The 27,774-nt window shown below is 40.6% G+C and overlaps 3 protein-coding genes across 15 annotated transcripts in view; 1 reads left to right on the top strand and 2 right to left on the bottom strand.

The window, feature by feature from the left end:
- Positions 1 to 4: 4 nt before the first annotated feature.
- On the bottom strand, positions 5 to 8,823 carry agxt2 (alanine--glyoxylate aminotransferase 2). The gene is made up of 15 exons (XM_069513865.1): positions 8,701 to 8,823; positions 8,523 to 8,666; positions 8,146 to 8,234; positions 7,821 to 8,011; positions 7,357 to 7,480; positions 7,159 to 7,253; positions 6,696 to 6,789; positions 6,240 to 6,333; positions 4,606 to 4,706; positions 4,273 to 4,365; positions 3,732 to 3,864; positions 1,804 to 1,892; positions 1,524 to 1,673; positions 1,049 to 1,147; positions 5 to 473 (listed from the first exon to the last, which is right to left on the bottom strand). Exons 2-15 carry the CDS (start codon positions 8,623 to 8,625, stop codon positions 372 to 374), a joined length of 1,557 nt encoding a protein of 518 aa, XP_069369966.1. The 5' UTR covers positions 8,626 to 8,666; positions 8,701 to 8,823; the 3' UTR covers positions 5 to 371.
- A 1,095-nt stretch (positions 8,824 to 9,918) lies between these two features.
- On the bottom strand, positions 9,919 to 24,172 carry prlra (prolactin receptor a). Of its 2 annotated transcripts, none has more exons than XM_020081654.2 (9): positions 24,006 to 24,172; positions 17,462 to 17,552; positions 17,080 to 17,212; positions 15,145 to 15,314; positions 13,588 to 13,754; positions 13,188 to 13,329; positions 12,522 to 12,618; positions 12,194 to 12,266; positions 9,919 to 12,084 (listed from the first exon to the last, which is right to left on the bottom strand). In XM_020081654.2, the coding sequence occupies exons 2-9, from the start codon at positions 17,532 to 17,534 to the stop codon at positions 11,026 to 11,028; spliced, it is 1,914 nt and encodes a 637-aa protein (XP_019937213.2). In that variant the 5' UTR covers positions 17,535 to 17,552; positions 24,006 to 24,172; the 3' UTR covers positions 9,919 to 11,025. The 2 variants fall into 2 exon arrangements, with proteins under 2 accessions (XP_019937213.2, XP_019937214.2); XM_020081655.2 differs by having other exon boundaries at positions 12,194 to 12,263.
- Positions 24,173 to 27,376: 3,204 nt separating this feature from the next.
- nedd4l (NEDD4 like E3 ubiquitin protein ligase) overlaps positions 27,377 to 27,774 on the top strand; it is a 41,068-nt gene continuing 40,670 nt past the window's right edge. For 11 of the 12 annotated variants that reach the window (XM_069513396.1, XM_020082131.2, XM_069513392.1 and 8 more), the window contains exon 1: positions 27,382 to 27,745. In XM_069513396.1, coding sequence (XP_069369497.1) covers positions 27,701 to 27,745 — 45 coding nt within the window. In that variant the 5' untranslated portion in view covers positions 27,382 to 27,700. Of the gene's footprint in view, positions 27,746 to 27,774 lie in introns of all 12 variants that reach the window. The other variant, XM_020082129.2, reaches the window with a different exon arrangement.

Below are 27,774 nucleotides of genomic sequence, written 5' to 3'. Positions count from 1 at the left end.
CCTGTTACCTCCACAAAAACTTTTATTTTCCAGCAATAGGATAAAGAAACAACTTAATGCAAGATAATTAATATGTTATATATAAATGGGCTCAACTGGATTAAAAAAGATCATTGAAGCTGTTCTTAGCTTATATATGAGAAATAGACAAAATACCTACAGATTCATTGTTATTACATTCATCAGAAAAGCATGTTTTCACAAATTACAATACATTGTTACATCCAAGTGGATCAGAAAAGAACATTTGTAAGATTTCTCATTTGATTCATGAGTTATTGTGTATTGAGCTTTTATAATAATTATAATTATTAGACATGGTTCAGAAAAGTTCAAGAGAAGTTCACTTCTTCAGAGGGTCAGAATGGCGTTCATCTTCTCTCCATGAAGTTGTGGACGGACTTTTCAAAAACTGCCAGGAAGAAATCAGCGTCTTCCATCGTGATGCACATGGGGGGTTTGACACGGAAGGTCTGAAAAGGTGAAACAGAAAATAGCAGAGATACTGATGAGCAGTGTTTAACCAGGTGAGGGGCCTTATTATTTGTCACACTGACGGCAGAGCATCACATCAGCCTGAACATCAGATAAAGGGGGAAGCGATTCATAAATACAGAGCTTATGAAGAATGTGTTTTTCTCCTTTATCACCAAGCTGCTGGTGTTTATGACGTTTCTAACGCTCGACAGACACAAAAAGGAAAACAAACTAAGAAAACAAGAGCTTTCGGTGATAAGAGCCGACGCCGTTGTCGTTCTATAAACAAGAACACGAGCTCTCCGCAGCAAAACATGAGCGCGGAATCTCTGAAAGGCACCTTCCACAGAGGTCATGTCTGAAAATGGTGAGACGATCTTAGGGGAGTGTCTTATAAGCCAAAGAATCAAAAGCACTAACAACGTGTCATCGGTCAATCTTCTTGTGCAGTCACTAACAAGTAGAATCCTATGCAGACATGTTTGTCTGATGACTTAGCTTTCTGATATGGGTGTGTTTTTACCACATGCAGACCCAGCAAATAAACAAGACAGAGGGTGAGGGCTGGTACCTGTCCAAATATTCCTCCTTTCCCTATCAGGACCCCCATGTCCTTGAGGTCCTCGAAGATCTCACTTACATGCTCAGGAGGCAGAGGGTCCCTGCTGGCCTGAGGATGACAAGAGAAAACGTTAAACGATGAGTGACTGTTGACATTTGAAAGTTTCCTGTGTTTCATATATATCATACATTTTGAGACACTTTTACTTGCTACTTTTGTGGTGTGTGCCGCTGATATATGCACCACTTTGAGCAGAAAATACTGCCAGAGTCAGAAATATGTTATTTAATTACAGAAGAAAAGAAGAAGCACGTACATGCACTGCAACTGGAATTCTTTTTCTCACAATTCCAGATGCTGCTCCGGCTAATGGTTAACTGGGGCACTGCTGAACCATGCCCCCCAGGAGGCACAGCACACATTGCACAAACATGTGAGTGGAAAGTGAGTGTGAGTATGTGTGACTGCGTCACAATCTCAATACCTTGTCTTTGACCATTTCCACACCGATCTGCAGGCCTTTCCCACGGACATCCCCGATAATCTCGTACTTGTCTCGGAGCTTTGCCAGTTCCGTCATCAGATAGGTGCCCACGTTGAGGCTGATCTGCTGCGTGCCGTCCTCTTTGATTGTCTGTTAAGTAAAAGGGATAAACATGGTGTAATTCAGTGCGCTTAAGTGATTCAGCAGCTTTTTATTTATTTATTTTACAATATGTGCATCCTCAACAGGAGTACTGTAGAAAGACAAGATGAATTCTTACGTCAAGAACTGATGAAGCGACTGCACAGGCCATGGGATTCCCTCCGAACGTGTTGAAGTGAACGCCCTTGGCAAACGAGACTGCGATTTCTGGAAAACATATGAACAAACAAGCTCATACCTTCATCCACCGCTGCTTTTGGATAAAAACCTCATCTGACTATATATATTTAGTCTGACTCTCTTCATGATCACTGAAGTGTTATTGCAGATTCTTTTTTTAAATATGTGGACTATCAAGCAACACTTGAATTTTTACTTTTGTTGGGTGATTGCAATGACATTTAAGTTCCTTTCCGGTGATCCCTCTGAGCAGCATGGAGCTCTCACTTTGCAGATGCTTATTTGGACAGAAATACCTTAAGTACACGGCACACTGAAGCCAAAGCAACAGGAAATAAATTAACTAAAAAGCCGGTCGACTGAGGGGTCTCAATCTGTCATCAAGTTAACTTTAAGAGTGAAATGAAAAAGAAATCACTGCGGGTCTTAGAATAAAGTCATTTGAAGCTCGATTACTAAGAGGGTTACAGCCCCTTGCTACCTCAACAAAAAAATACTGCAATCACACATTCGCTACCAGAAATAGATGTACTTGTATTCTTTGTGGTAATCAACACACAATGTCGATAAAGTGGGTTTAGAACCATGGCAACAAGCAAAACAGATGCAAAAAAAATTGGTTCTGACGGCTGTGTGGTATTTTCTTCATCATTAATCTAACTACCACCATCACAGGTTGAAGCACTCATGGGATTAGTGTCACAAAGCCTCTATAGCCTGTGCACTTTGATGCTAATGCATTGCTGTATGTGCTCATATGCATCATCCGTGGTGAGTCACCAGTCATATTCATTCCTATTTCATCATGAGAGCACCATTTCTCACTAGAGCTGCTTCTGCTCATGCTGGTTGTAAAATGAACCAATAGAAGACGTCGACCAATGAAACTGTTGCTGCCTTATTTGACCACGTTTCCCTTTACTTCTTACAGTTCCAGAGGCCTGGGTGGTAGCCTTCAACAGTGACTGAAAACAAATGGATTGGAAGGGCAGGGTGGGGCCTGTGTGGGGCAGAGGGGAGATGCCTGCAGAGGTTTGTTCCAATCCATGTGCTGAGGTTTCTGAAGTGCAGATGGAAGAAACCTCTTTCTTCCATGTCTTCCAAAGTCAAACTCAACCCTCCCTGGAAAGGGATTTTTAGCCATTCAATGCTGATCTTTCCAGTCACTCACTTACAGACATTGTGCAGGCCCATGCCCACTCATGCCCCCCTCAGCCATCGGTTTTGTAGCTGGTGTGGTAGTAGAGGGCTCAACATCCTCCACATGGCCTTCAGAACGGAGGCTAATGGGCTTATCTCCGGAGTCACTCCCTTGCTACGTCCCCATGCTTTGCCATAAGACTCTGCCTCGTGCTTGTCGGATCGTTTAGTAAGGTGACGACATGAGGCTGTTCACTCCAGCTGGCTCGCTTGTGATGGGGTAATTGCTGGTCCCAGGCAAGCTTTGTCCTGTCTTGAAAGAGAGCAGTCCACAATGCTCACAAGTGGTGGGGGTTGTTATCGTGTCGCTGTGTTGCAGCATTTGTTACCACGTGGATTCGCCTTGGCTGGTAGGATGCCCTTGTCCATGGTGAGGGAAGGTTGGCTCTGATAAAAATTGTTTTAATGTAGCATAATATCTGATCTGCCAAACATCATGAATAGCTTCAGATAGTTAAAATAGGTTTGCTCCAATTCATCTTTTTTCATTATTAATGAATAGATGTTGTTTTGAGCCTGTTGATTCAGACTCTCACAAAATAAAGCTGCATTATTCATCCAAACAGAGACTGTCTCATCTTGCATCTCGTCAACCTACACTAACAACACACTATGCATAATGTAGTTGGTCAATAAGGGTTTTTATGTCTTACAGGATTATCTCACCTGGTGTTGTAACAACAGCTCCCATTGGGAATCCATTACCGATGCCTTTCGCCATTGTAACCATATCAGGAATGACATCATGACCTTGGAAACCCCAGAAGTGGGTTCCTGTTCGTCCAAATCCAGTCTGCACCTGCAAGACGCAAGTCAACAAAAGGGTTTGTGTAGATTTTTAAACCGCAGCAGTCCATTAGTACCTTGCATTCAAAAGGCTTGCAATATGGTGCTCGCTTTTTACGCCTTTCCTTTGGGCGTAATATAGCAACTTTGTCACGGAACAGTCTTTATCTTCTTGCTGTTTTTATGGCAGATTTTTCATTAAAATGAACGTGGGACTTCCGCCAGGTAACCAGAAACAAATCTCAAAAGGTTTTCAAATTAATGAAAATATTGATTTGTGTCCAATGGATAGTCAATAGGGGATTGTTTGCTAATAATTTTTTAAAGGTGGATGTTTTAAGCCACTGAAATGTGTAGTATATTTATTGTAAATAAAAAATCCATCTAAAAATCCAAATAAAATACATTATAGATATTTTACCTCATCAGCAATGCAGACCCCACCTCTCTCTCTCACAAGTGTATAAGCCTCCTTCAGGTAGTTTTTAGGATACTGCACAGCTCCTCCAACTCCCTGTATATACCAAACACAAACACATCCCATATTAAACAACACGTATGCTTCACAGACAACTGTGTTCTGACTTTTCAGATTTAAGTTGGATATACTCAGTAAGTACAATTGTGTATTTATTTACAAACAGTATATGACATGCAGTAAAAACTTGTAATATTCAATGTGTCAAAACAACAGATCTGAAACTGTATTTATTATTCTAACACTATATTTCTGCTCCACAGCAGAATGTGGTACCTGGATGGGCTCCCCAAAGAAAGCAGCAATTCGACTTGGAACACTAGTAGCAAAGGTGTCTTTGAGCTGTCCAATGTATTGTTCATTTGCCATGCAATGACCTGTGGGATGAACAAAAACATGACCTTTTAATCATTTACTACACACATTAGCATGCATAGACAAATGGAAAATCCCAAAATAATCTTTGTCTTTGTATAAAATCTATGAGCTGAGCAATGATGGCAACACTGCTGCACATCTGAATCGTTTTTTGCCCAAGTCTCACTGGTACGGTGCTAAGTTTAACCACCACATCTCTACTAAAAATGTACAGGTACATCTTAAACCAGTCTTTCTTGCCTTGCAGGCCAGCACACCCACAACCTCAAATATGTGCTCCTTCTGCATCCTCACACCTGGAGCATCCTTTAGAAGCCTTTGGTCTGTGTACTCTGAAAATATCAATTTGTCAGCACCCATTGTTACAGTAAGCCCAGTCTGCACATCAGCTTTTGTATAAAGTCTTTTAGACAATTTACCGAAATCGCTAAATACTTTTGTTCTGTACACTGAGTCCAATCTTTTCTAAATAGCATTTACAGGATTCAAAGGTGGATTGGCTAAAACCGGACTAATGTGCACTCACCTCTTGGTTGTGCTTAATTGGCAAGCTGCTGAGTTTCAAATGATGAGTCCAATATGTATTTTGCAAGTAAAGTTGGTAAAATTGGATCCGGAAGTCGGGAGCAAGGTTTGTCAAACATTAGCAACACATTTGCTCTTTGACACTGTCAAGCAGAAGCCTTGTCTTAACCGTTACTGTTGTTTCCGAGAGTGATACAAAGTGCATTATCTCTTGTCATGTGTGTTTAAACATGTATGCCTGAATTCATCCCCAAAATAAGCAGAGGGTTGTGTGTTTAGTGAGCAGTCAGAGCTGCAGGTGAGCAGATGATGGCTTAGTGGAGATTCAAATAAAGCAAGGGTGTGGAGTAAGCCATTTCAATTGCATGTGTTCATGGAATACGACATTTTCGGTGACAGATGAGTTTTTAGATGTTTCATCAATGCCAGGAGAAGAACTTGAATTTTTTTCCATATGTCTCACCACTGTAACAACTGCTGCCGTTTTATATTATTCTATATAAAGCAGAGCAACATGGCTGTTAATTACTGATATTGATAACTTGCAGCTGATTGCAGTTTGTGTCAACATTAATTTGCATTCCTGACTGCATTCCTGACTTTTTCCAGTTTAACTCGCTTGCTGACAGTCAAACTATTACTACAATTCCTGAAAATGGCAGAAGGTGAAAGGTTACAGAGGTAAATGATCAACAGCAGGATACTGAACTTTACACAGGCACTTCTAGAGTTTCTTTTGTCTCATTTTCAGGATAAAAACAGAGCAAAAGTCATTTTTCAGTCAAACAAAAGATACAGTTTTTTACAGATGTTGTGCTGCTTTTAAATTCAAATGCAATTATAATAAACACAACTTCCAGACATATTTGTATCTTCATGCATGAAGACATTATATGAAAGTGTAGTAAATGATTTGAAGGACTAATGCAAACATGACTGTAATGCATCATGATCTTTTCCCCCCTTTTTTATAAGAACAGTGCGAGTGTGTGCACTTGTTTGTGTACCTTGGGCACAGCCACAATCTCTGATGGTCTGAACCGGAGAGTCCCTGCAGTGGCTTCCTCCCCAGGGACCTCTGAACACATCAGGACACATGGTCTGTTCATAGGGCAGAAACCTGATCAGCTCGGTCAACCTGACAGCAGCAGCAGTAACTCATCGTTAAAAGAGCACAAAGATATCATCATAAAATAACATATTTCACATGAATCTATGGGATCAGTGTAAAAATATGGGAAAAGTTTAGTAAAGGAGAGAAAAAGAGGAATACATTTCAAGCTATGAAATGTTTTGCTTGGAACATCGTGGAACAACATTTTGTGTGTGTGTGTGTGTGAGCTCAACACAACTATCCATTTATATTGCCAGGTCATATTCAGATACATTAAAATAAAATAATATGGTGTTAGCTGTGTGCTTTTCTTATTATATTTCATTGTACGACACTGTTGCATACATACATTTGTGCAGCCTGAAGCACCGGCTATGGGATATTTATAAGCTGCGTTGGAAGTAAGACCCAAGGTTTGTGGGCTGCCACCGTGGTAAGATCCTCTGGAAGACAAAAATCAATTCAAACATACTGAAGGAATATGAGAATATTTATACCATATATAAATATTGATATTCCTGAAGCTGGAACCATCAACCTTGTAATCTGAGTGTGTGTTTACACAAGTGTGTGCTGCTTCAAACTGCGCCTCAAATAACAGTCATCACTGGGAAAAACAAACTACTGTAAAACCAATAATAACAAATTAAACACTGCAAGTGAATTTGAATCTTTAACCTAATTTAAAAGTCCTGCTATTTAAATCTTGTATAATATCAAGCATTTCTATTACAGTGAACATTTTCATATATTTTTTTGCATAATTTTAAAGCACACAATGATCGTTTGTGACTCGCCACACAAGACCCAACCTCAAAGTGATGATATCGAAGTTGCCTGTGTGGAGTCGAGCCATCAACATAGCCAGTTCATTGGCTTCTGAGCCACTGTTGGTCAGATATACCACCTAGACAGGAAAACACAAAGGGGGTGACATTTTTAATTTTAGCATAAATATGGATCAACACTCCTGCCCAAAGGTGATCTAAATAAGGAATCCACAACAGTACCTTCAGAGGATCTGGGAGGTGGGAAGCTAGTTTCTCACAATACTCATGCAGAGGAGGGTAGACGTAGATGTTGGTCGTATGCCACAGTCTCTTCAACTGCTGCAGAGCAGCTTCTGTTACTCTCCTGTACATACAGACGTCAGAAATAAGACACGTATGTAATCAACATTGATTACTGTGTGGAGTTTGCGTGTTCTCCCCCATGTCTGTGTGGGTCTTCTCCAGATACTCATCCTGCTTCATCCCGTAGTCCACAGACATGCAGACAGGGGTTCGGTTAATTATAGACACTCTAAATTTACCGTATAGTGTGAATTTGAGTGTGAAGGATTGTTTGTCTTTGTATGTTGGCCCTGCAATATGCTGGTCAAGGGTGTGGCTCAAGGGGACATGCAGCATAGGTAATTGATGGATGAATGGATCTACAATCAGTTTGTGACCCAGTAAAGAACGAAAGATCTTACGGGTGGCAGTGGCCCACGCTGACTGTTGCCACGCCGGCAAACAAATCCAAATATCGCTTCCCGTCCACGTCCCACAGCCACTGCATGTGTCCCTGGTGGACAAACACTGGCTTCTTATAGGAGGTAACCTTCATGATCATTGGGTTGCAGTTCTTTCTGCGGATCTCCATCATCCGCTCCTTGGACATTCCCTGAACAGAGACAAACACAAATGGGAGAAAGGAGCCATGGTATAGTTAGGGTGTTTATCATTTGTTTTCCTTTAGGCTGAGTTTGTCAAAGAGCTAGAGACGCCGTGGTGATGTTTGGAGGACGTTGCTTCTACCTTGTATTCCTCTGGTTTGAAACTGCATGGGGGCATCTCTGGGATGTCTGTGGGGAGGTGTCTGGGGGATGTTTTCTGATATAATGCACCTGTGAAACCATTGGAATGGACATTTTTATATTGTGAGGTTAAGCCTCACTCAGTTTTTACAACAAAAAATACTTCTGCCAAGGCTATGGCCAATTTCGCCATGGTTAAAATAAGATCTTTAAATCAGGATCTGCCCCCAAAACGTGATGAATATATTAATTATACAACTGTTGATATTTGACTTTAAACCCCAGCTGATTTATTTCTAAAGGGAATAAGACCCCACCAGTGATCGGGGTCATTTGAGGCAGGGCCCCACACATATGATGGTCTCCATGGTGACTCACCAGCTGGCAGGTGGAATTCTGTGGACGAGCTTGGCGGTCGCCAGCGGAGCGTTCCCGATAGAGGCACAGCGCGTCCCCGAAGACAGGACCCAACTTTATACATGTTGTTGTTCAGGTGCAGAGGAAACACACACTCTCACACACACTCTCACACACTCTCACACACACTCTTACACACTCTCACACACACTCTTACACACTCTCACACACACTCGCAGCTGAGGTGGTGTCTCACTGTCTCTAGTATCGCAGAGTCTCTGCAGGTTGTAACTTCAGCTTCTGTGGGAAAAGTCCAGCAGCCAATGAGCCCCCTCCCCCCCCCATATATCACGTAACGTCACGTGTCACGGGATGCGCGCGCACACAAGCAATTTGCATTTACATTTAATGTTTGCATTATATATTTAACTCATCTTAAATATGTGTGAAATTCTGCTCGACATCCCACACAATATTATCACCCCCCCCAAAACAACTTACTGATCATTATATTGTGATTTATATTATTATTAGAAATACAAATACACATCAACAGGAAACTATAGGATATCCACAACAATAACAACACAGACAACAACAGTAACAAAACAATAACCACAACATAAATCTTAGGGACCTGGGGTGCACACATCACATGTCAACACCCGTGCAGATGATTTGAAGTGGGGATGGATCGCAGACACATAGATGAGTAGATAAAACAGGTTGGCGGAGTGCAAGAGTGGTATCGTCAAGCATACAAGAAGAAATATATGTCTTCTTGTGAGTCTATAAAGGATCTCATGGTGTCCCTGATCTCATTTATGTCCCGGTCAGAGCCCCTACAAATGGTGGAGGCCTTTTCCATGCTCGGGAGATGTACAAAGTCCTCCAGCCATCTATCTCTAGAGAAGCATATTTACTTTATTACATTTACTGGTTCCAGCTTTCCAAATGTAAAAAATTGCTGTTTTTACTTTACTATTTTAACCAAATAATTTGGAGTTTTGCACATATTGATTGGACAAAAGGTGTCACTTTGGAATTTGGATAAATGTGAGGAGAAGTTTCTTAAGCTTTACAAACCAAAGTATCATTAATAATGATTAAAGAAATAGAAAATTGATATAAATCCCAAAAAAGTATTTATAAAATAAATTAAAAAAAATAAATAAAACACATCGTCCATCTGCAATATGGACAAGATATAATGACTTACATAGTTTCCCTTTTGTTGCTGAAAGAAAATACTACTTCTGCTTTGGTTAAATTATGAATGCAGGACTTCAAATTAAATTTGAGTATTTATGTAGTATCATAATGCTACTTCCCAATAACTAATCCATCATTGTATTAGCGCAACAATGCCTCCTTTGAAAAACAAGTTTACTTTGACAGACAAATAGTTAAAGCAACATCTCTGACCAATTCTTAGCTCTTGTCTTTATTTATAAAAACAGAAACAATAATACACAACTGATTTAAGCTATGTATTTACAAAGATTCACTTCATTAGGCATTAGTGACTAAATTTACTTTCTGTGGGTCTGTGGATGTTAAATGTTGTCATTTTTGGTTTAAAAGCCTTGAGGAACAGTGGCTGTCGGTATCAGAGGGTCAATCACGTTATTGGCTCATTATTGATTATTACAACCAGGTAATGATAACAAGCATGCACATATCAATATAGTACTTTAAAACCATATTTAAACCAAACAAAAATCACATTTGTACATTTATTACAAGCATGATTTTTACAACGGGCTCTTCAAAGACAATTGAGTCCAGTTTCAGATTGCATTTTGTGATTAGGTGATTGACTGTTTATAAAGCGATACATAAAAGTATTTTCATGCAAAAGGAAAACACAGCATTTTATCACTGTTTAACAACAGAGACTAAGTCACTTAAGGTTAATGTCGTACAATGCCGAGCAATTACACAATCACACTATTTTCCAATCCCCCAAAACAAATAAAATACTTACACAAATTTACCAGTCAAACTGGAGTGCCAGCAGTAATAAATGTACTGCTCACACTCTTAGGATGAAAAATACACCAATACATTCCCACTTTCTCAGTTTTCTTCTGCACATAAATCTCTCTATATACTTTCTGTGTGGTATCCAGCCAACAGCTTTAACTTCGACAGGGAGAAATGTGCACATAGAAAAGGACAAAAAAGGACAAAAAAAATGCAATTGATGTTTGAGCTACCTGTCCTTTTGATTTTACACAAATAAATTAATCATAATGACAGCATGTAGTACTAGCCATCTTATACAATCAATCATAAATATTTACTTTATAAGTTTATAAAGTAAAATTATGATTATTATTCATATTATTCAATCAAATTATTTTAGATCCTTATCATGTCTCAACTGTCTCTTAAATTAGATTTATGATAAATGGAAGAATAGTGTCGGTGTAACTGTAATGTTTGTTGTTCTTTTTGTCTGTGTTCCACCTTAAAACAGGTCTCACAATGTCCCAGACCTGCCTGTTCGGCTTCCGAGCACCTAGTAAGTGGTAAATATGGTGGCAGTGTCAACATAGCCACTCACTGCCAGGGCTGTGTCATCCCGGGCTGGCGTGCCAGTGTCAATGCAGGCTGTAGGCTTCTGGGTTACGATGGATGACAGGACGCAGCTATCCATCGCTCCATTCATCTCTTGGTCCTCACAAGGACACCTCTCCGCCTCGTGTCCTGCCACCTCTCTCTGGAGTAGCAGCATGTTGTCATTGTTCACCCCCTGCACCTTGCTGTAGTCATCCTCCTGGCGGGGCCGGGGGCAGCCGGCGCCACAGTCCGACATGACAGGCTGCAGGAGCACCATGTCCTCCTCATTGATCCTCTGGACTTCAACATACTCAGTGGGCCGGAGAGCAAGCGGCTGCAGATCAACGGGTGCTTGTTTGCGGCCGACGTTGGAGATGTTGACCTCACTGTGGGCCTGGATTTGCCAGAGGGCCTGTGTCTGGGGATGGAGTGAGCGATGTTGCTTGTCCCAGTAGCTTGCTCCTAGAGCCTCCTTATTGTTGTCGTGGCCCGGCTGGGTTAGGTAGGAGGATGAGGAGCTTGGGGGGAACAGGCTGTCAGAGAGGCAGTGCTGTTTCACTTTCTCAAGCGAGCTCATTTGGTTCAGCGAGCTGTACTGAGGCAGAGGTGAAAACACAGAAGGCCAAGTCTTCACCCGACCACTGGACGTGTCGGGGCTAACAATATCATCATGAGAATAGGCCAACGGGCCCTCATTCCACTTTTTCTGGTGCCTCTGTGCCTCTATCGGACTCTCCTCCTGATCTGTTAGCCTCCCTTCCTCTTTTGACCTTCTGCACTTATCCATCAGCAGAGTGTGGCTGTCACAGCTGCCCCGGCCGGAGTCATTGTCGTACGTGGAGCCCTCAGATTTGAGGCAGTTGTCATGCAGATCCTTGCTTTCCTCCAGCATCAGCTCCTGCTCCTCGGGGATGTACACCTCTAAGTACTCCACCAGAAAATCCTCACAGTTGGACGATGTGATCGGGGGGAAATCAGACACCACCAGTGCACTGAAGATCTCCTCAGACTTGCCACTCTACACACAAAGCATGATCACTCAGACGTCATTTTTCTTATTCAAACATCATTTGGGTTGAATCATTGTCGTGTGCATCAAAACATTGATCGATGTGCTGCAGCTTTACCTTTAGAAGTTGTTTATCAAATCCTCTGATTTTAGGACCAGGGACTGGTGGCAGAATACAATGCTTCAGACTTCTCACGAAACAAACAAAACAAAAAAGAAACAAGATTATTCTTGGGTTGAGAGCAGCAGGAGAAAAGCTATAAATTATAAAATGATAATTAAAATAATGCAGTATTTTATATTGAGTGTGGCAAGAAAATGTTTTGTTGGCATTAATGAGAAATATATGGGGATAGCAATAATTGTATCATCTGTAGCATATAACACATACACGAATATTGCAAACATCATTCCAACAAACATATTGCATGATCCCTTTTTTTTACCTGTGGCTGTTCATGTGTAACAACCACGTGAGGATGAGGAAGATGAAGGCACAAAAGACTGTGATGAGGATCCACGTTGACTTCTCCCGATGGAAATCTGTAAAGTAACATAATAACATAAGTGCTACAACATAAAAAACAATCTTGTGCAAGCTCCTGGTGGTGATTACTATCATAGAATGTTAAAGGGGTTTAATTCATAGAAGCAGATTTTTTCATTTTCATGGCTTAGTTTAGACTGGAAACAGGAGAAGAGCATGGTCTGTGAAAAATGTTATGTGTTGTAGCCGGCGCACTGCACAACTAATAGCGGCAGCTGTTTTGACCACATTGCTGCTCTCTCCGGAGGATTTCAGGGGCCTTGGGACTACAAAACTGCCCAACAACAGTGCAACAACAGTGCAACCAGGAAGAAGCGTGCATTACCCTCAGTGCTCCAGTGGTTCAAAAGTAGATGAGTGCGTGAGTGTCAAAATGGCACATTATAGGTAAAGGAGTGAACTACTACATCTAGCCAAGACACATTTTGGCACATAAAAACAACCACATCTTCAATTTTTGTGGTTTACATGGATTAAACAAATGAGATATGAAATATGATATTGAAATTCTTCTTCAATACATTATATCTTTTTGGTAAATGTTATAGTACATGTGATGTCTTACAGTCGGGAACTTTGACGTTGAAGGTGGAACTCCATTCACTCCAAAAGCCGTGATCGGGCTTACAGCGCACCTGGACGTGGTACGTACCACCTGACCGCAGACTGAAAATATTAAACATCTTCTGTTGTCCTGCAAGGTGCATCTGGAAATACAACACGACACAAATGACACCTCCAGTTAGTCCTTCAAGCTCATTGTAAATGTATGGTTATATATATATATAAGATTTCATTTGATCAATCAGGAAAATGATCAAAATTGGGCAAAATTTACCATCCTGTCAATACCAGGTCAGAGGTCAGAAGCCATAGTTAATTGCAGTACAGTGTTTGACCTAAGTGGCTTGTCCTAAGATTTCATTTTTGAAAACATTTCAAAAGGCAAGTAACGAGATGCGTACCTCCCAATCATCTTCTCCATCCAACCTGATGCGGAGCTCGTAGATCAGAGTGATCCAGCCGGAGCGGGTGTCCGCTTTGTTTGGCGGTTCCCATGACACCCGGAGGAAGGGCCAGCCCTTGTCCTCCATCACAGTCACCACCACCTCCTCTGGAGAATTCGGCTTGACTGAAAAGGGAGAGAGAAAGTTTGAATAAGGACACAGGTGAAAAAACATAGACTGAAATGAAGCCAAAATATCCAGGATTTAATTGCTGCATTGAATGCATGCGCTTGACCAATCACAAGTCAGTCTTAGCTGTCAATCATGACATGTTACCCCATTTTTATAGCAAATTACTATTCAAAACCAAATTTATTGGAAAAATCGACACTTCAAAAAAACATATGTGGGATAAAAACTACTTAAAATGACAGAAACCCTCTTTGAGAAGAATATATTTCATGTGTAATTTGACTTTTTAGTTAGGTCCATGTCCATGTCCCATCCACTATCATGTACGAGACAGGGTTTATGACCTATACTGCAACGAGCCACCAGATGGCGATCAAGACAGTTTGGCTTCACTTTTGGGGAACAGTCATGTCATCCATCATCATATACAGTCTATGGTTAAAGCACTTTGCTTCCAGTGTGTGTCTTTGTTTCTTTCTCTGTGTAAAAGTAAACCAACGCACACCTCCACTGACTAAACTGTGTCCCTGCGACTTTCCAAAATGTATTGACACTTGTGCGAAGACATGGTTGAGATTAATGTTAATATATGATATTGTTTATCTTTTTTGGAGACACATTATCGACAAATTGTGAGGACAAGGGTTGACACATTTTGCTTAGGACTGATAATCTTATCAGGTCACAGCAACTATAAGCAACAAAGGGAAGAGGAGAAGTTCCAGATTAGCAGCTTCAAGGATGGGACTTTTTGTCCTATGACTTTATACTTTTTTTTATATTTCGAGAACCAAACAACATGCATTTGTACCTTACAACATGACAGCATGCGACTAATTTCATTCCTCATACAATATTTACATATCGTTGCGTAATATGAAGTAAGTCTGCCCAGTATTTATATTTAATCAGTCACTAAATAAAAAGGAAAGAACAGGATTATTCTTCATTTTTCTTGTCAACAAATTGCATGAAAAGGCTAAAAACCTGGTCCCTCAATACTTAGTCTGTTCGTCTGCTGCTCTCATCCCCATTCCCTATTTGTACCAAATTTAAAAATGGGACACAAAGACATTAAAATAGAAAAAGAAAAAAGTAATTTCCAAAAACAGATGGGCACTGTAGATTTTGAAAATGTAAATTGTTGGGGGACTATTTTCAGCCATGGATTAATACATATTTGGAGCTCTACTGAGTATCTTTGGCAGCAGGATGGCGTATGTGGGTTTGACTTAAAATCAATGCATGTTATACTTATCCTTTATATCACCAGTTTATCTTGCACTTCATTTCAGCAGTTTCACAAGTATCTCCTCATTTTTAATCTTGCTTTTAATCTCCAAGTGGAAATTTTAACACCAAACAAGGCACACGTTCCCTCACCGATATAAACCACATCTATGTCCACGGGGTCAGAGAAGGTACTGCCGAGTGCGTTGGTGGCCACCACAGTGATGTTGTAGTTGACCCAGATGGACGTGTCGTTCTTGTTAAAGAAGCAGGAGTTCTCCCCGGCTGTGTGGTAGTCGGGACATTCGTACACTGTATCAGAGCTGAAAGAGACACAGGGGAATGGCATGTAATGTAATCACATGCTTTGCTGCATTTCCAGAGAACATCATGTATTCCTCATGCTACGATTCCTGAAACTTGTTTGTTTGTGTGTGGTTAGGACAATATAAGACAAAAATGGAAGATAACATTCTGAGCAACAAAAGAGAACAGTGGACTGCTACCATAGCTACTACTTTACTTAAAATTGAGGATTCAAATTTATATTTAGTTTTAAACTGTGCTGTTATGTCTTTTTTCGAGAAGTCACTGAAATCATCTCTGCTGACGTGGGGTATGAACACTTGACCACCGCTTCAGGCACTTGGGTTCAAATCGCAGTAGGCGCTTTAATGAATGCTTCTAGAACAAACTACAACGTGCCGTTGACATAGTAGCAGAGACTGTTGCTGATTGGTCGGAGGAGCTGTTCAGCGGTGGTATATGTTCACCTAAAGGTTAAGCCCCTTGATGTGATACTTACGACAACCACACTTGACGTAAGATAGGCTATAACCATATAGCCTATGGCTGATGGCAGCAGTAAAATAAATTATTAAACATTGCTAGATATATTTGCAGTGGCTTTATTTAATTTTTTTTTAGGAATAATAACAGCCCCCACACACACTTGGACAAATTAAAAAATAATGGAATGTAGCATTATAAAGGAATACTGAGAATTAACACAATAGATTCATTATTTATTTAAAGGAATTATGTTATTTTAGCAGCAGCATGATGTCTCTTTAGAAGACAATATCATCATTTGATTTCAGACAAACCCACAGCTAAGGAAACAATAGGAGATTCTGACTGTGGCTGTGTTTCATGGACAGTGATGAGATTACACGATAGGCACTGTTATTATACTTTAAAATGCGTTAACCTCTTAACCTTCTGCATAACTACTGGATATTGAAAGCTTAAGATTTCTCTATTCTGACATTTCATACAAAACACTTTATCATAACAGTAATGGAGTGGAAAACATCCCCTCCTTCTGTGTCAATGCCATATGAGCCCCACACAGTTTTCAAATCCAAAGCCAAGGGCACAACTGGTGCCACATAACTCTCTGCAATCTTTATCCTCTTACACCCATCTGCTGCCCTCAGTGCCACATGACACCAGGTAGGCTGCTAACGAACAAGTGTGCTGACACAGAAGCTGTGTCTCAGTTCAGGGGCTGCAGCCTTTGGAGGCTGCATTTGCAGACTGATTGAGTCACAACAGTGGCACAGAACTGTTCCATTTCAAAGGCTCCTCCTTTATAGATGGCCAACAAATGCGACTTTCCATGCCCCAACCTATCCCAGGATTCATTGCGTGCACAAATCCCGCTTCAACTTCAGCTATCGTTAAAGATTTAAAAAGGGGCATGGCAACTTTCTGTCCAACATCAGCGCTTCTGCGATAACAGCAATAATCGCAGGACAAGCTGGTGACACCGATCATGGAAATCCTCTGTAGACCTGACTGCAGTCTTTGCAGTGTGCATGGCCCATAAAGGAGGTGGTCTTCATGGGCCGGGTAGACCCCACCCTCTGAAGGTTGCAGCCCCTGAATTGAGACACAGCTAGAGAATGTGAAGATAACCAGTGTTGGCCATACTGGTTCTATTCTCTGATCTTAATAAGTATATTAATGTATCAAACCAGCTGCTCAACCATAAACCTCACTCATGACGATGAACATACAGGTGACTGCTGACAATCCATCTATGTCACTTATTCTGAAGTGCATGTGCTTCTGCATGAAACTCACTTCTCTTTGCGATAGTACAGGGCGTAGGTGGTGGGCAGGCCGCCGTCAGATCCTGGTTCCCACCAGCAGGTGAAGGTCTCTTTTTCAGGAGAACGACATCTGGTCAGAGCAGGTTTCTCTGGAGGGCTGTAGCCTGAGGAATGTGTAAAAAGGGGAAATTAAAATAAATACTAGACTACACACTAAACAAGGCGTATTATATAACAATAATAGAGAACGTTTGCAGTTCCAGTTGGATTCAGTTTTGATATGAAATATGTAAGATGTGTAATAAACAACAAAAATAGCCAATATTTTACTCATAATATTTTGATTGGGCGGATCTGGCTCCTGTACTAACAACCACACAACTCCTTACTCAGGAAGATACTGAGACACTTACGTGTTCCCTGTGCGTACGGCGAGAAGAACAGCAGCAACAACAGCAGGACCACTTCTGAGAGGTTCTTCATCATGGCACCACAAAACCTTGGCTGTTGGATGGGAAACAAAACAGAGAGAGATGGACAGTCAGAACTTGTGCTACATGAGCCACAGTGTTTGCAGCAGAGGTTCACGTTTTGTGTTCAGTCACAACATTTGCAGGGCCAATGAAAACTGCCTGATGCAGCAGTGAGGTTTTCTCACTGTCTGACACCCCTGAGGTCACATCTATCTTATCAAAGTGCATACCTCAACAGTCCCTTTATGAAACATTTAAATTCACTTGATACAGATTTTTATTTGGAAGTGCAGCAATTGCACACAATATAAGTCGCCTAAACTTGTCTGATTTTTTTCATCAAGATCCATGAATTGTTTCTCTTTTAAAAAAGGAAGAAAAGAAAGTGGAAAAGAATCCTGGATCTGACCCCTAATCCAGAACCACACCAAAATGTAATGGGATCATCCTGATCTCCACCCCGCCACAAAATTTCAAAGAAAGCAGTTTTCTGCTAATCAACAATAAACGCAGATAAAATAAATTCACCAATTAGAATTAGAAGAGGAGAAACAAACATCAATGAAACTCAGTAGCACACATTCTTCTTATAAGGTCAAACAATCCCAGTAGAAGTTAATCAAGCTGCACCTAATTTCCCACACGCATAGATATCAGTTCTCAAAATATATTTCTTTCATCAAGATTTATGAATAATTTCCTGAGAAATCAGTGGAAATGTTGAAAAATTCTAACGGTAAAGAAAGTGAAACAAAAAAATCCCATATACACCCTTTAATCAGGATCAACACCAAAATGTAGTGGATTCTTCCCTGACCCTTGCAGCGTCCTCCCACCAAGCTTCGTGGGATCTGTCGAGAATTTTTTGCGTAATCCTGCTAATTTACAAACAAACAAAGGGACTGTGCGAAAATAAAACCTCCTTGGCAGAGGTGACGAATCATGTCATTTACGTGCATGTGCTAAACAGACATAATCATTATAATAATAAAATGACACAGCGTCTGAGTGCAGAACAGTAAATGTGATGAACTAGAAGAGAGAATGTTTGCTGTTCCGCTGAAGATTAAAAAACATCCTCTCTGTTTCAGACTACCTCTACCAGCTGGCACATGTAGCAACTGATTGCATAATCTGAGTTAGGCCGTTTGCCTGAACAACAGAGACACATAGGGCTGGTTACAACCCCCCCACCTCTCTCTCACATGCTCAGTCACATGCTCTCTCCTTCTCTCTCTCTCTCTCTCTCTCGTTTTTGATTACAGATTATTGTTGCCGTCAGTTGACATGTGACATATTGAACAGAGAGAAACCTTCTGACCAGCTCTCGACCAGGAAAATGCTCAAGTACAAACAAATAGATATTCTACTGTTCAAGAATGTCTAAATGAAACTTATTATGTCCTTAAAATATAATTTGGGATATCATTTCATCAAGATCCGTGAATTATGCTCAAAAACATCTTGCAATGTCAAAGAATGGAAAGAAATCCTGGATGTGCACCAAAATGTAATGGGTTCTTCAGTAGTTTTTGGGCAACTCTGCAAACAGACATATAAACTTGGCGTTGGGTTGTTTGTTGAGATGCTCCACAATTCTGTGATGTGTTTTTATTTAAACGAATGAGAAGTCATTATTCCTCTGAAAAAATAATAGCTCAAAGGGAAATTTTTAATCTGGGCCAAAAATATTATAAGCTTTTCTTGTATGTCCTGTCTCTGTTCCAACAGAAGGACATAAGTGTGGCATATGTGCTTCTAAGAAAACACAACACTGTGCATTATATGCAACACTCAAAGTTTCAGAATACAGACTACTCACTTACTGTGGCTTAGTGTGTTTTTGATTTGAAACTTTATGTATCTTCTTATTTAATCATTTTCATTTTACATTTTCTTTTGATTTATTTTAAATACCTTTTTATTCCTTTCACATATTTTAATCTCTTTACCTCTTCTATTCTTCTGTTTTTATTCTCTTTTATTTTGCTTGAATTTTTGTTTTTAATCTGCTTTCTGATTTTAAACAAATTTCCTTCCATTTGGTCTCTGTACAAAGGGAAGTGAAAAATAATCCTGGGTCTGCCCTTTTGTCCGGGTCTTTGTCACATTCTTCTACAAAGTTTTGTGGAAATCCATTCATTAGTTTTTACTTAATCCTGCTGACAAACAAATATACAAACAAACAAGCTGACAAGGGTGAGAACATAACCTCATTGGAGGAGGTAATAACATTCTGCAAGACTTGGCAGGGGTGTGACTGCTTAGGAAAGTGTTCTTACTCCATATTTACGCTTATATACTTTTTTTGAACTCATTATAATTATGTTGTGCCACATGATCATTAAAACGACACTTGCTTCCTTTTTTAATATAAAGTTCATCAACATCATAAGCGTTTCGCTGAGCGACTATCATCAACTCTTCATTTTACTCTCCTTAATTTCAGTAACGTCACCATGATCTGATAATTGGCATTAAGGTCAAGGGACTGGATTAGCCTCCTGCTGCATATAGCCGTTTTACGTAATGCGTAGCCCAAACTGAATTAAGCTGCTAAGCTAGGAAAGTGCTGGCCAATAGTGCAAAGCTCTTCTTTCAAAGATAATGGTCTGCATGTTACATTTAAACTGTGTGGTGTGTTTTCCCATCAGGCAGTAGAACAAGCCTTGGAAGCATTCACCCTCAGCCAGGCCATCACGAGGTTAAGACCTGAACTCAGACCGGCTAGTATATGAATAATATACTCTTCATGTGGCCTCTCACTTTCAAGAGGTGAGGAGAGGACGTGTCAAATGACATGTTTTGATAAAATGTGAGCAGTGAAGCAAGATGATCCCCACTCAGGCATGAATGTGTGCACCACCTTTGCAGGGGTGATTCACGAGTCCTGCTTCTTTCTATTGCAGCAGCATCAAGAGCAGTGATTGACACAGAGGAGCACATTCAGCAATGGAGCTACTGTATTTTTTTTCTAAGAAAGAGGAAGCACACAAAGTACAGAATATATACAGAAATGTTGAATGCACAGTCGTGTGTTTCAGGTTTATAATAATGTTTATAATGTTTACAGACTGGATCATACATAATTCAGTCAAGCTACACCAAACTTCACACGACCATAGATATCAGTTCCCTAAATGTGAAAGATTCATGAATCATTACACTGTAACTTGTCACTATCCTAGTGGCAAAAATGTAAACTCCCAGACAGCAGAACAGATCATAAGTCTTGAAATAAAATTTTGCAGAAATATAGAACTATAAAAAGAAATTAGTGTAAAAAGTGCAAAAAAATATGCATACACAGTCAGGACAGTGATACATTTTGGTCTCGACATTTTGTCCCACCCCTATTGACAAAGCATGACAGAAATGTGTGTTATTGTTCTGGCAGTCCTTGAAGCATCAAATTGGCCTCTTATCAGAAAATACAAATGCTATACATTACAATTCCATGAACTGTTGTACAGTTTGGCTTAAAGACGAAGTGGGACAGATTGCATGAATCCCTTAATCACTGCTTTCAGAGAAAAACCTTGACCTGAACTGCTGCTCACACTAGAACAGACTAAACACTGCCCAGTGCTGGAAAATAAAAACCGGTTTGCTCACCAGCATCAGCCACTTTCTAGGAACATTTTTGAATGGGGGAAGTCAACAGAAAACAATGCCCGGAACTTTAAATTTCATGACAACGAAACTGCACCAATAATCACACGATTTTCATGACTGGTTGCATTTATGTATTCTGCTTAATCCATTAAGACCCAAGGTGCCATTTTAAAAAAACATTAAAACCTAAGCATTGTTTGAAAACCTGAAGGTTTTCTAGAAGCTGATCTAAAACTTTTATTTTTCAGCAGATAGAAACATGCAATAAAAACTTTTTGAAAGCTTTGGCTTTTGTTACAAATCATTGCTTTTTCCTGCGGAACTGGGTAAGGCTGGAAACAAGAACATTTGTCAACATGTCACTCCTTGGTCCGCCTGCATTCTACATGCCTGATGTGTATTCTAGTGAATCACGTAACATTTCATTGGTGATAACATCTGACTCTAGAGAAACATATGGGCACATTGCACTCATTCTTTAATGGTGATAGATGTTGCGACAATAGGACATTCATATAGTGAGGCGTAATGAACAGTATTAATTCCAATGGCTTCTAGTGTGGATTAAGACTTTTCTTTACCTTATTCATTACTAAATAAAATCCCAATATGGGCAATGGAAAATGTAGGATTAATATTTGTACACTGTAGCAGATGATAGAAGTTTTAAACACAAATTGATATATTCAGGTGTAGTTCTCTGACATATCTGTTAAAAAATAGATTATGTGTGTGTGGGCTCAAATTTAGTTGCATACACTTAACACCCCTTTGAATACATCCACACAGGCTACACGAATAAACAGAGTAGAAGCACTGAAAGTGCATTTACGACAAGAATAAAGTTGTCATCACACCTTTCACATGAGAGCATCAAACGATTTATAGCTCCTGCCATCAGCTATAGTAGTCAACCATAAAATGTCATAAAAACATTGACCACAGCTCATGTCCTCATGTTTTTGCACTGTTCCAATGACAGTTATTGCAACACTCTTTTGCCGCTTGTAAATGTGTTGTGATATTTGAACGTCTTAGGTAACCTACAGTAAATCTATTCACACACACAGTGGAAAGAAGAAGGACGACAGACAACAAACCCTTCGCTACCTGCAGCAATAATGTTCCCACTGATCTTCGGCCGTCAGTTAAGAAATAGGTTAGTCAGATAAGAAGACTGGGATACTTCGGTTTATGGTTGGACGCTGCACACTGCTTATTATGGTTCTTGTGTTTAGGAGGGAGAAATAGTGTTGCTTCAGTTCAGATACAGTGATTTTGAGAGCGACCCCCTATTCTTAAATGACACATGAGCCTGCTGAAGCAATAATTGCTTATTCTTAAAGGTAAAAATGCTGAACATCTGATTTCACCTATAGACTTTATATAAGGAATTAAATGCGGCTGTAGGCGGCAATGGATTTCTCTGATGGTGGGCGTAATGGAATTAAGACTCACCTCAAAGGCTTGACGTCAGGTACATGAAGTGAGTAATAGCCTTCCTAAGGTTGAGACCAGAAGTCCTTATCATGAATTACCCTGCGGTGCCAATTTCATAAACCATGTATTGTTTAAAAAAAACATTTTAAACCACTCCTAGTTCAGATTTTGTGCTTCAGGCGGCTGAGACACTTAATAATTGCAGCTGTAGTTAGCATCAATGCCCAACCAATGCGTAATAAAGTCCTGGTGCAAGACTATAACAGTGGAAAAAGTCAGTGAACTGTTTAATCCAGTATTGACTTGATCAGCTTGGTGCTATAACAGTTAATGGCCTGTTTCACCTCTTCCTAGCCTGCCTAAAGGTTAAATGTGCATTGGAGGAGCGGGTCACGACCGGGGAAATCCCATTATACAGCTGAGCTGACACCCCTGCGCACCATCAATCATCATCATCCTGCCAATCAGTCAGCAGTCAACCTGGGAATGTATGCATCTTCATGCAGTGGAGAAACAATAAGAGACTGATCACACCAATTATACCAAACTGTGGGAGTTATTTTATGCTATATTTTATGATCCCTGACCGTGGAAACTGAATCAGAGTAAACTGTAGTTGGTATTAGTTATCAGTATAGGACAAATGAAGTCGTCCCTATGCGCAAAGGTGTTGCACATTTTTGCATCTCTATCTCAAACGGTGAAATGTATAATTACCATCACTGCATGGGCCTAAATGTAGCAACAATGTTTTAGTCTTTAGTCTTTTTTGTCCTTATTATTTTGTCATTATATTATGGAAACAAGCAACAAGTGTCTCTCCCTCTCTCTCTATCTCTCTCACACACACACACAGTTGTGTTTCCATGACTTCAGAGGACGTTCGTTGACATTGATTTCCTACAAACCTTAACCTTAACCATAGTTACCACTTACCTGACACTTACCTTTTCGCTAACCTAAACCTAATCTTACCTCAAAACATGTCGTCACCTTAATATTTGACAGTTTACATTATGGGGACATGTGTCTGTTTAAACAGATTTACAGTAGGTCCCCACAACAAACCCAACCTCTTGCCCTGGCCTTATCATAATCCTAATCCTCAAACAACTTCTTGAAAATGTGTGTGCGTGAAAGTGAAAATATCCTCAATTTCGCAGTGTCCTCACTCAAAAACTATAACATAACAACACACAGTGAGGTGCTCCATGAATTAGATATGTCTGCACCCTCAGTGCAGCTCGTAGACACTCTCCACAGATCAACATTTACTTCGGCCTAAGTTTGTTGTGAAGTTCATACAACCATGGAGCTTCAGATCAACCTCACAGCCTCCATCAGTGACTACAGTCATTCAGACCATCTGTCTCAGTGTGTCTCTCTCTGTGTGTGTGTGTGTGTGTGTGTGTGTGTGTGTGAAACTTACAGACAGGAGTGCGTCTCTCCCTCCGTGTCTCAGCCGGCAGAGTTACCGATTTGTGTAACTGGTTTACCGGGATGACAGGAGACGGGTGCGCGTACATCACCGGGCGACAGGAGCCGGTCAGCTGAGTCCTGCAGCAGCCAGTGAACAACCCGAGCAACCCCCCCCCACCCCTCTCCTCTATATCCATGATCCATCCCTGCGAGGGGCGGGGCAGAGCAGCCCAGCCTCCGCGTATAAACCCCGCCCACTGATCATCCCACACAAACTACATCCTCAAATACTGAAAACAAATTGGAGCATTGTGAGCTTTAAAGTTGCCTGATGTCAAATGATGTAAATGTAGATTATATGTTAAACAGGCTGCTTTTCTCATTCGATCTGTCTGGTGATGTTTCTCCTTTGTACAGCAGTTAAGATTGTGATTTTGAAAATAAATTCTTGAGCTATTCAACAGAATATATTGGTGTTATAATAGAGGCAGAGAGGTTGGGCTACACATAATATTTTGTGGATGATAAATGGGCTTCACCAAATAATGTTTCTACGACAATAAAAACTGGTGTTGAGAACTATGCACTATAACACTTGTGTGCTGCTACCTTAGTGACTTGTCTTTACTCTGCGTATGAACAAATATTGTAAAACACGATGTGACTGTCAGAACACCGTGACCTGCTGAAACAGTGCTGCTTCTTTCATGGGTTCCTCTTACTGGGAGCTGTAAACATAGTCAGGTATCCCAGTATGTGACATCCCCTCTTTCTCCCTCCCCTGCTGTCCTGACACACTGTCTGTCCCTGACACACTGTCTTTCCCTGACACACTGTCTGTCCCTGACGCTTAATGTGTAACCCATGGCCAATGGATATATCATATCATCATCTGAAAGGAGCTTACAGCCATAATTGAAAACGTTAATAAGACAACGTACAGGGGTGTTTCGATAAGGTATGTATTGCCTGTGGCTCCAAGCTTAGAGGGGACACCTGAGAATGGCTGATTCATTAGTCCATAGCAGGAAAATCTTGTGAGAACATAATTAAATTTGATGATTGGCTTTGTACAGGAGACTGTAAGACACCAAGGTCTAAAAAACCCCAATAGGGCCCATGCCACTAGCCTTCTAGTGCTTTTTTGCACTTAAACTTTTACAACTTTACAATTATTCAAGTGTACGCATGTGATTGGTTTGGGTTTGGTTCGATGTAGGGCCCTTTTGCAGCCCCCAAAGTCCCTTGAAACACTCCTGAGAACGTAACTGTGAAAGTGATGTCCCCCCTGAAAACTTAGTAATCTATGTGTGTGTGTGTTTCGTGATAAAAAGATATAGAAAATAATATTTTTAGGTCTGGGCCACATGTCTAGGAGTATGAAAAACATGGGCTCAACATGTCGGCAGCGAAAGATCAGAGGAACAGATTTTTCCATGATTTTTCATTTCCTTTTTACTCATTGCATTCACTTTCTGTGAAGTTACATCTAAAGAGATCTTACAGTGACAGATGTTAACACGCTCTGGAAATTCCTGGAGAGTGGAGAGTATTATATTGAGGTCAAAATGTGAACTACCTACAGATTGTGATTTTGAAAAGAAATCTTGAGCCATTCAATATAACATATTGTTCCTATTGAGGAAGGTTGAGCAAACCCTCTTTTGTGAGATGGCCTTCCTCTCTGTAACATTTCAAAAGAGGATCTTTGGAATTTTTCTGTTGGAGTGAAATACAAAAAAATACAACCTATTTATCTTGATTTTTGTGGCTGGTCACATTATTACCCACAAGGCCTGCAGTGTCATTTATGTCTGTGGGAGATGTTGTTAAGAAAGCATTTAATCATTGTGTGTAAAACAAGCTTCTGGGTGAATGATGGCCTTGTATCAAGGCTGGCTCTGGAAATCTCTGGCCCTCCCCGTTCCAGCTCTACTTAGAGTCAATAATATTATGTAATATGGCCATCTGCTCTTCACATTGATTTAAAAGTCCCATTATGTGACATGGTCATGGTGGACGCCAGTGAGTGTTTGAACCAGGACACATTGATGGTTGCCTTCAATGATGGTGCTCCACAGATTTGTTGCCTTTTTGTTTTTTCAATCTATTTTCTCTGTTCATAATGAATGTGTTGGTGTTGGGGGTGTGTGTGAAGTGGATGGGTCAGAGATGTTGGTATGTCAGCAGCATGTCTGTGCCTGCAGAAGAAGAAGAAGTGGGACATTTGCTCTCTCTCTCTCCCTCCCTCGCTCTCTCTCTCTCTCTCTAATCACTGGGCACGTGGGTGTAGTGCAGGGACAAACAAGGACAGAGGGTGAGCTAATCATGACTCTGTTGCGACACCTAGTGGCTTTTTTGGGACCAAGCAATCAAAATAAAGAAAGCAGGCAAGAAAAGAAAGGAAGAACTGGATCTGACAAAAAAGTCATCCCATAAATCAAATCGTGTGAAAAATGTTTCTTATATAATTGTTTTAACAAATTGCATAATTACGCCACACTTTCGAACAGTCTATTGATCAAACCTGAACCCAACCCTACACATGAATATTTAAAAGGTAAAAGAAAGACACACCTGTGTAACACATCTTATCATAAATATTTCACATTACCTGTGCTGTTCTCTTTACTCTTTTACTTTATTAAGTTTTGCAGGGGATCAAGACCCAGGTCTTCAGGGTAAGTGGTCAATGAATTAAGAGTGCACTTAAAAGAAGTGTCCGACTGGAGGAGAATGTTCAATTACACCGGCAAACGTTTCTTTAATCAATGTTTTATAAATAACAATGAATACTGCAGTAGTAAATCATTTATTAACCATTGATAATGTCATTATTTGCAGTGTATTCACCATTGATAAAGTAATAACATTGTCCAAAAACATATTAGGATTTTAGTCAACAACAACAAGCTATGCAAGTTGTTCTCATACAATTGTCTGTGAATGCTGAGTCAGAGAAAGCGGCTGATGGAATTTTCCTTCTTATATTCCTTTAACTTTAGTTGTAGTAGTTTGAGAGTAACCACCTTCCTCAGACTAGTCAGCTGGAAATAGAAATATTATATATAGTAATTATTTAATACTTCTACTACCACTACTAATATATTCCTGAAACAATTCTAGAAACACACGCACGCACGCACACACACACACACACACACACACACACACGCACACACACACACACACACACACACACACACACACACACACACACACACACACACACACACACACACACACACACACACACATATTTCAGCTCCACGCCCTCTGCATATCTTATTGTCCGATGAGGCAGCATCGGGGAATACCCGACGCACTCGATTGGTCGAAATTGACGTCATTCACGTGTACTCGGCCCGCGATTGGCTGAGCTCGTTAGGAGGAAGTCAAGTGTCACAGCGTTTCAGGGGATCAGCTCGGAGTTGACAAAAACGATCTGTCTCACTCGAAACATATTGGAGACAGTTTCTTGTTGTTTTTTTATAGATTCCCCAGTTGTGTCCTGGACGGACCAAGCTGGCGAGGTTACACGGCGTCTGGCTGTCAACGTCAACCCGCCCTCGAGGACCTGGTCTCGCCGTGGACTTGATCACCCGCACGGCACAGAGGGGAAAGTGGGACTTTATTGTTCAAGGCTAGCTAGCTAGCTTTGCTAAGCGGCTTGTTTTTGTGTGCACAGCTTGGAACGCAGGCTATATGGCTGCGACGTACGAGCCAATATATGGACTTTCAGAAGACGAGGTAAGCTCCGGTGCTAACTACAGCTTCAA

This window comes from Paralichthys olivaceus, chromosome 18 (assembly GCF_024713975.1).
Source record: "Paralichthys olivaceus isolate ysfri-2021 chromosome 18, ASM2471397v2, whole genome shotgun sequence".
Taxonomy (NCBI): Eukaryota; Metazoa; Chordata; class Actinopteri; order Pleuronectiformes; family Paralichthyidae; genus Paralichthys; species Paralichthys olivaceus.
Note: the sequence above shows the minus strand (reverse complement) of the source record. Positions and strands in the feature narration are given on the sequence as shown.

Bases quoted from the DNA above. Each gene is read 5' to 3' on its own strand.
- agxt2 (XM_069513865.1), bottom strand. From the start codon at position 8,625: ATGTATAAAGTTGGGTCCTGTCTTCGGGGACGCGCTGTGCCTCTATCG. The intron at 7,481-7,820 runs GTAAGATCTTTC...CTGTATGTACAG, and splicing joins AGCGTGGGCCACTGCCACCC to GAGAGTAACAGAAGCTGCTC. The intron at 7,254-7,356 runs GTACTGTTGTGG...TTTCCTGTCTAG, and splicing joins ACCTCCCAGATCCTCTGAAG to GTGGTATATCTGACCAACAG.
- prlra (XM_020081654.2), bottom strand. From the start codon at position 17,534: ATGATGAAGAACCTCTCAGAAGTGGTCCTGCTGTTGTTGCTGCTGTTC. The intron at 13,755-15,144 runs GTGAGGGAACGT...CTCCCTTTTCAG, and splicing joins CATAGATGTGGTTTATATCG to TCAAGCCGAATTCTCCAGAG. The intron at 12,267-12,521 runs GTAAAAAAAAGG...TTGTTTCGTGAG, and splicing joins TTACACATGAACAGCCACAG to AAGTCTGAAGCATTGTATTC.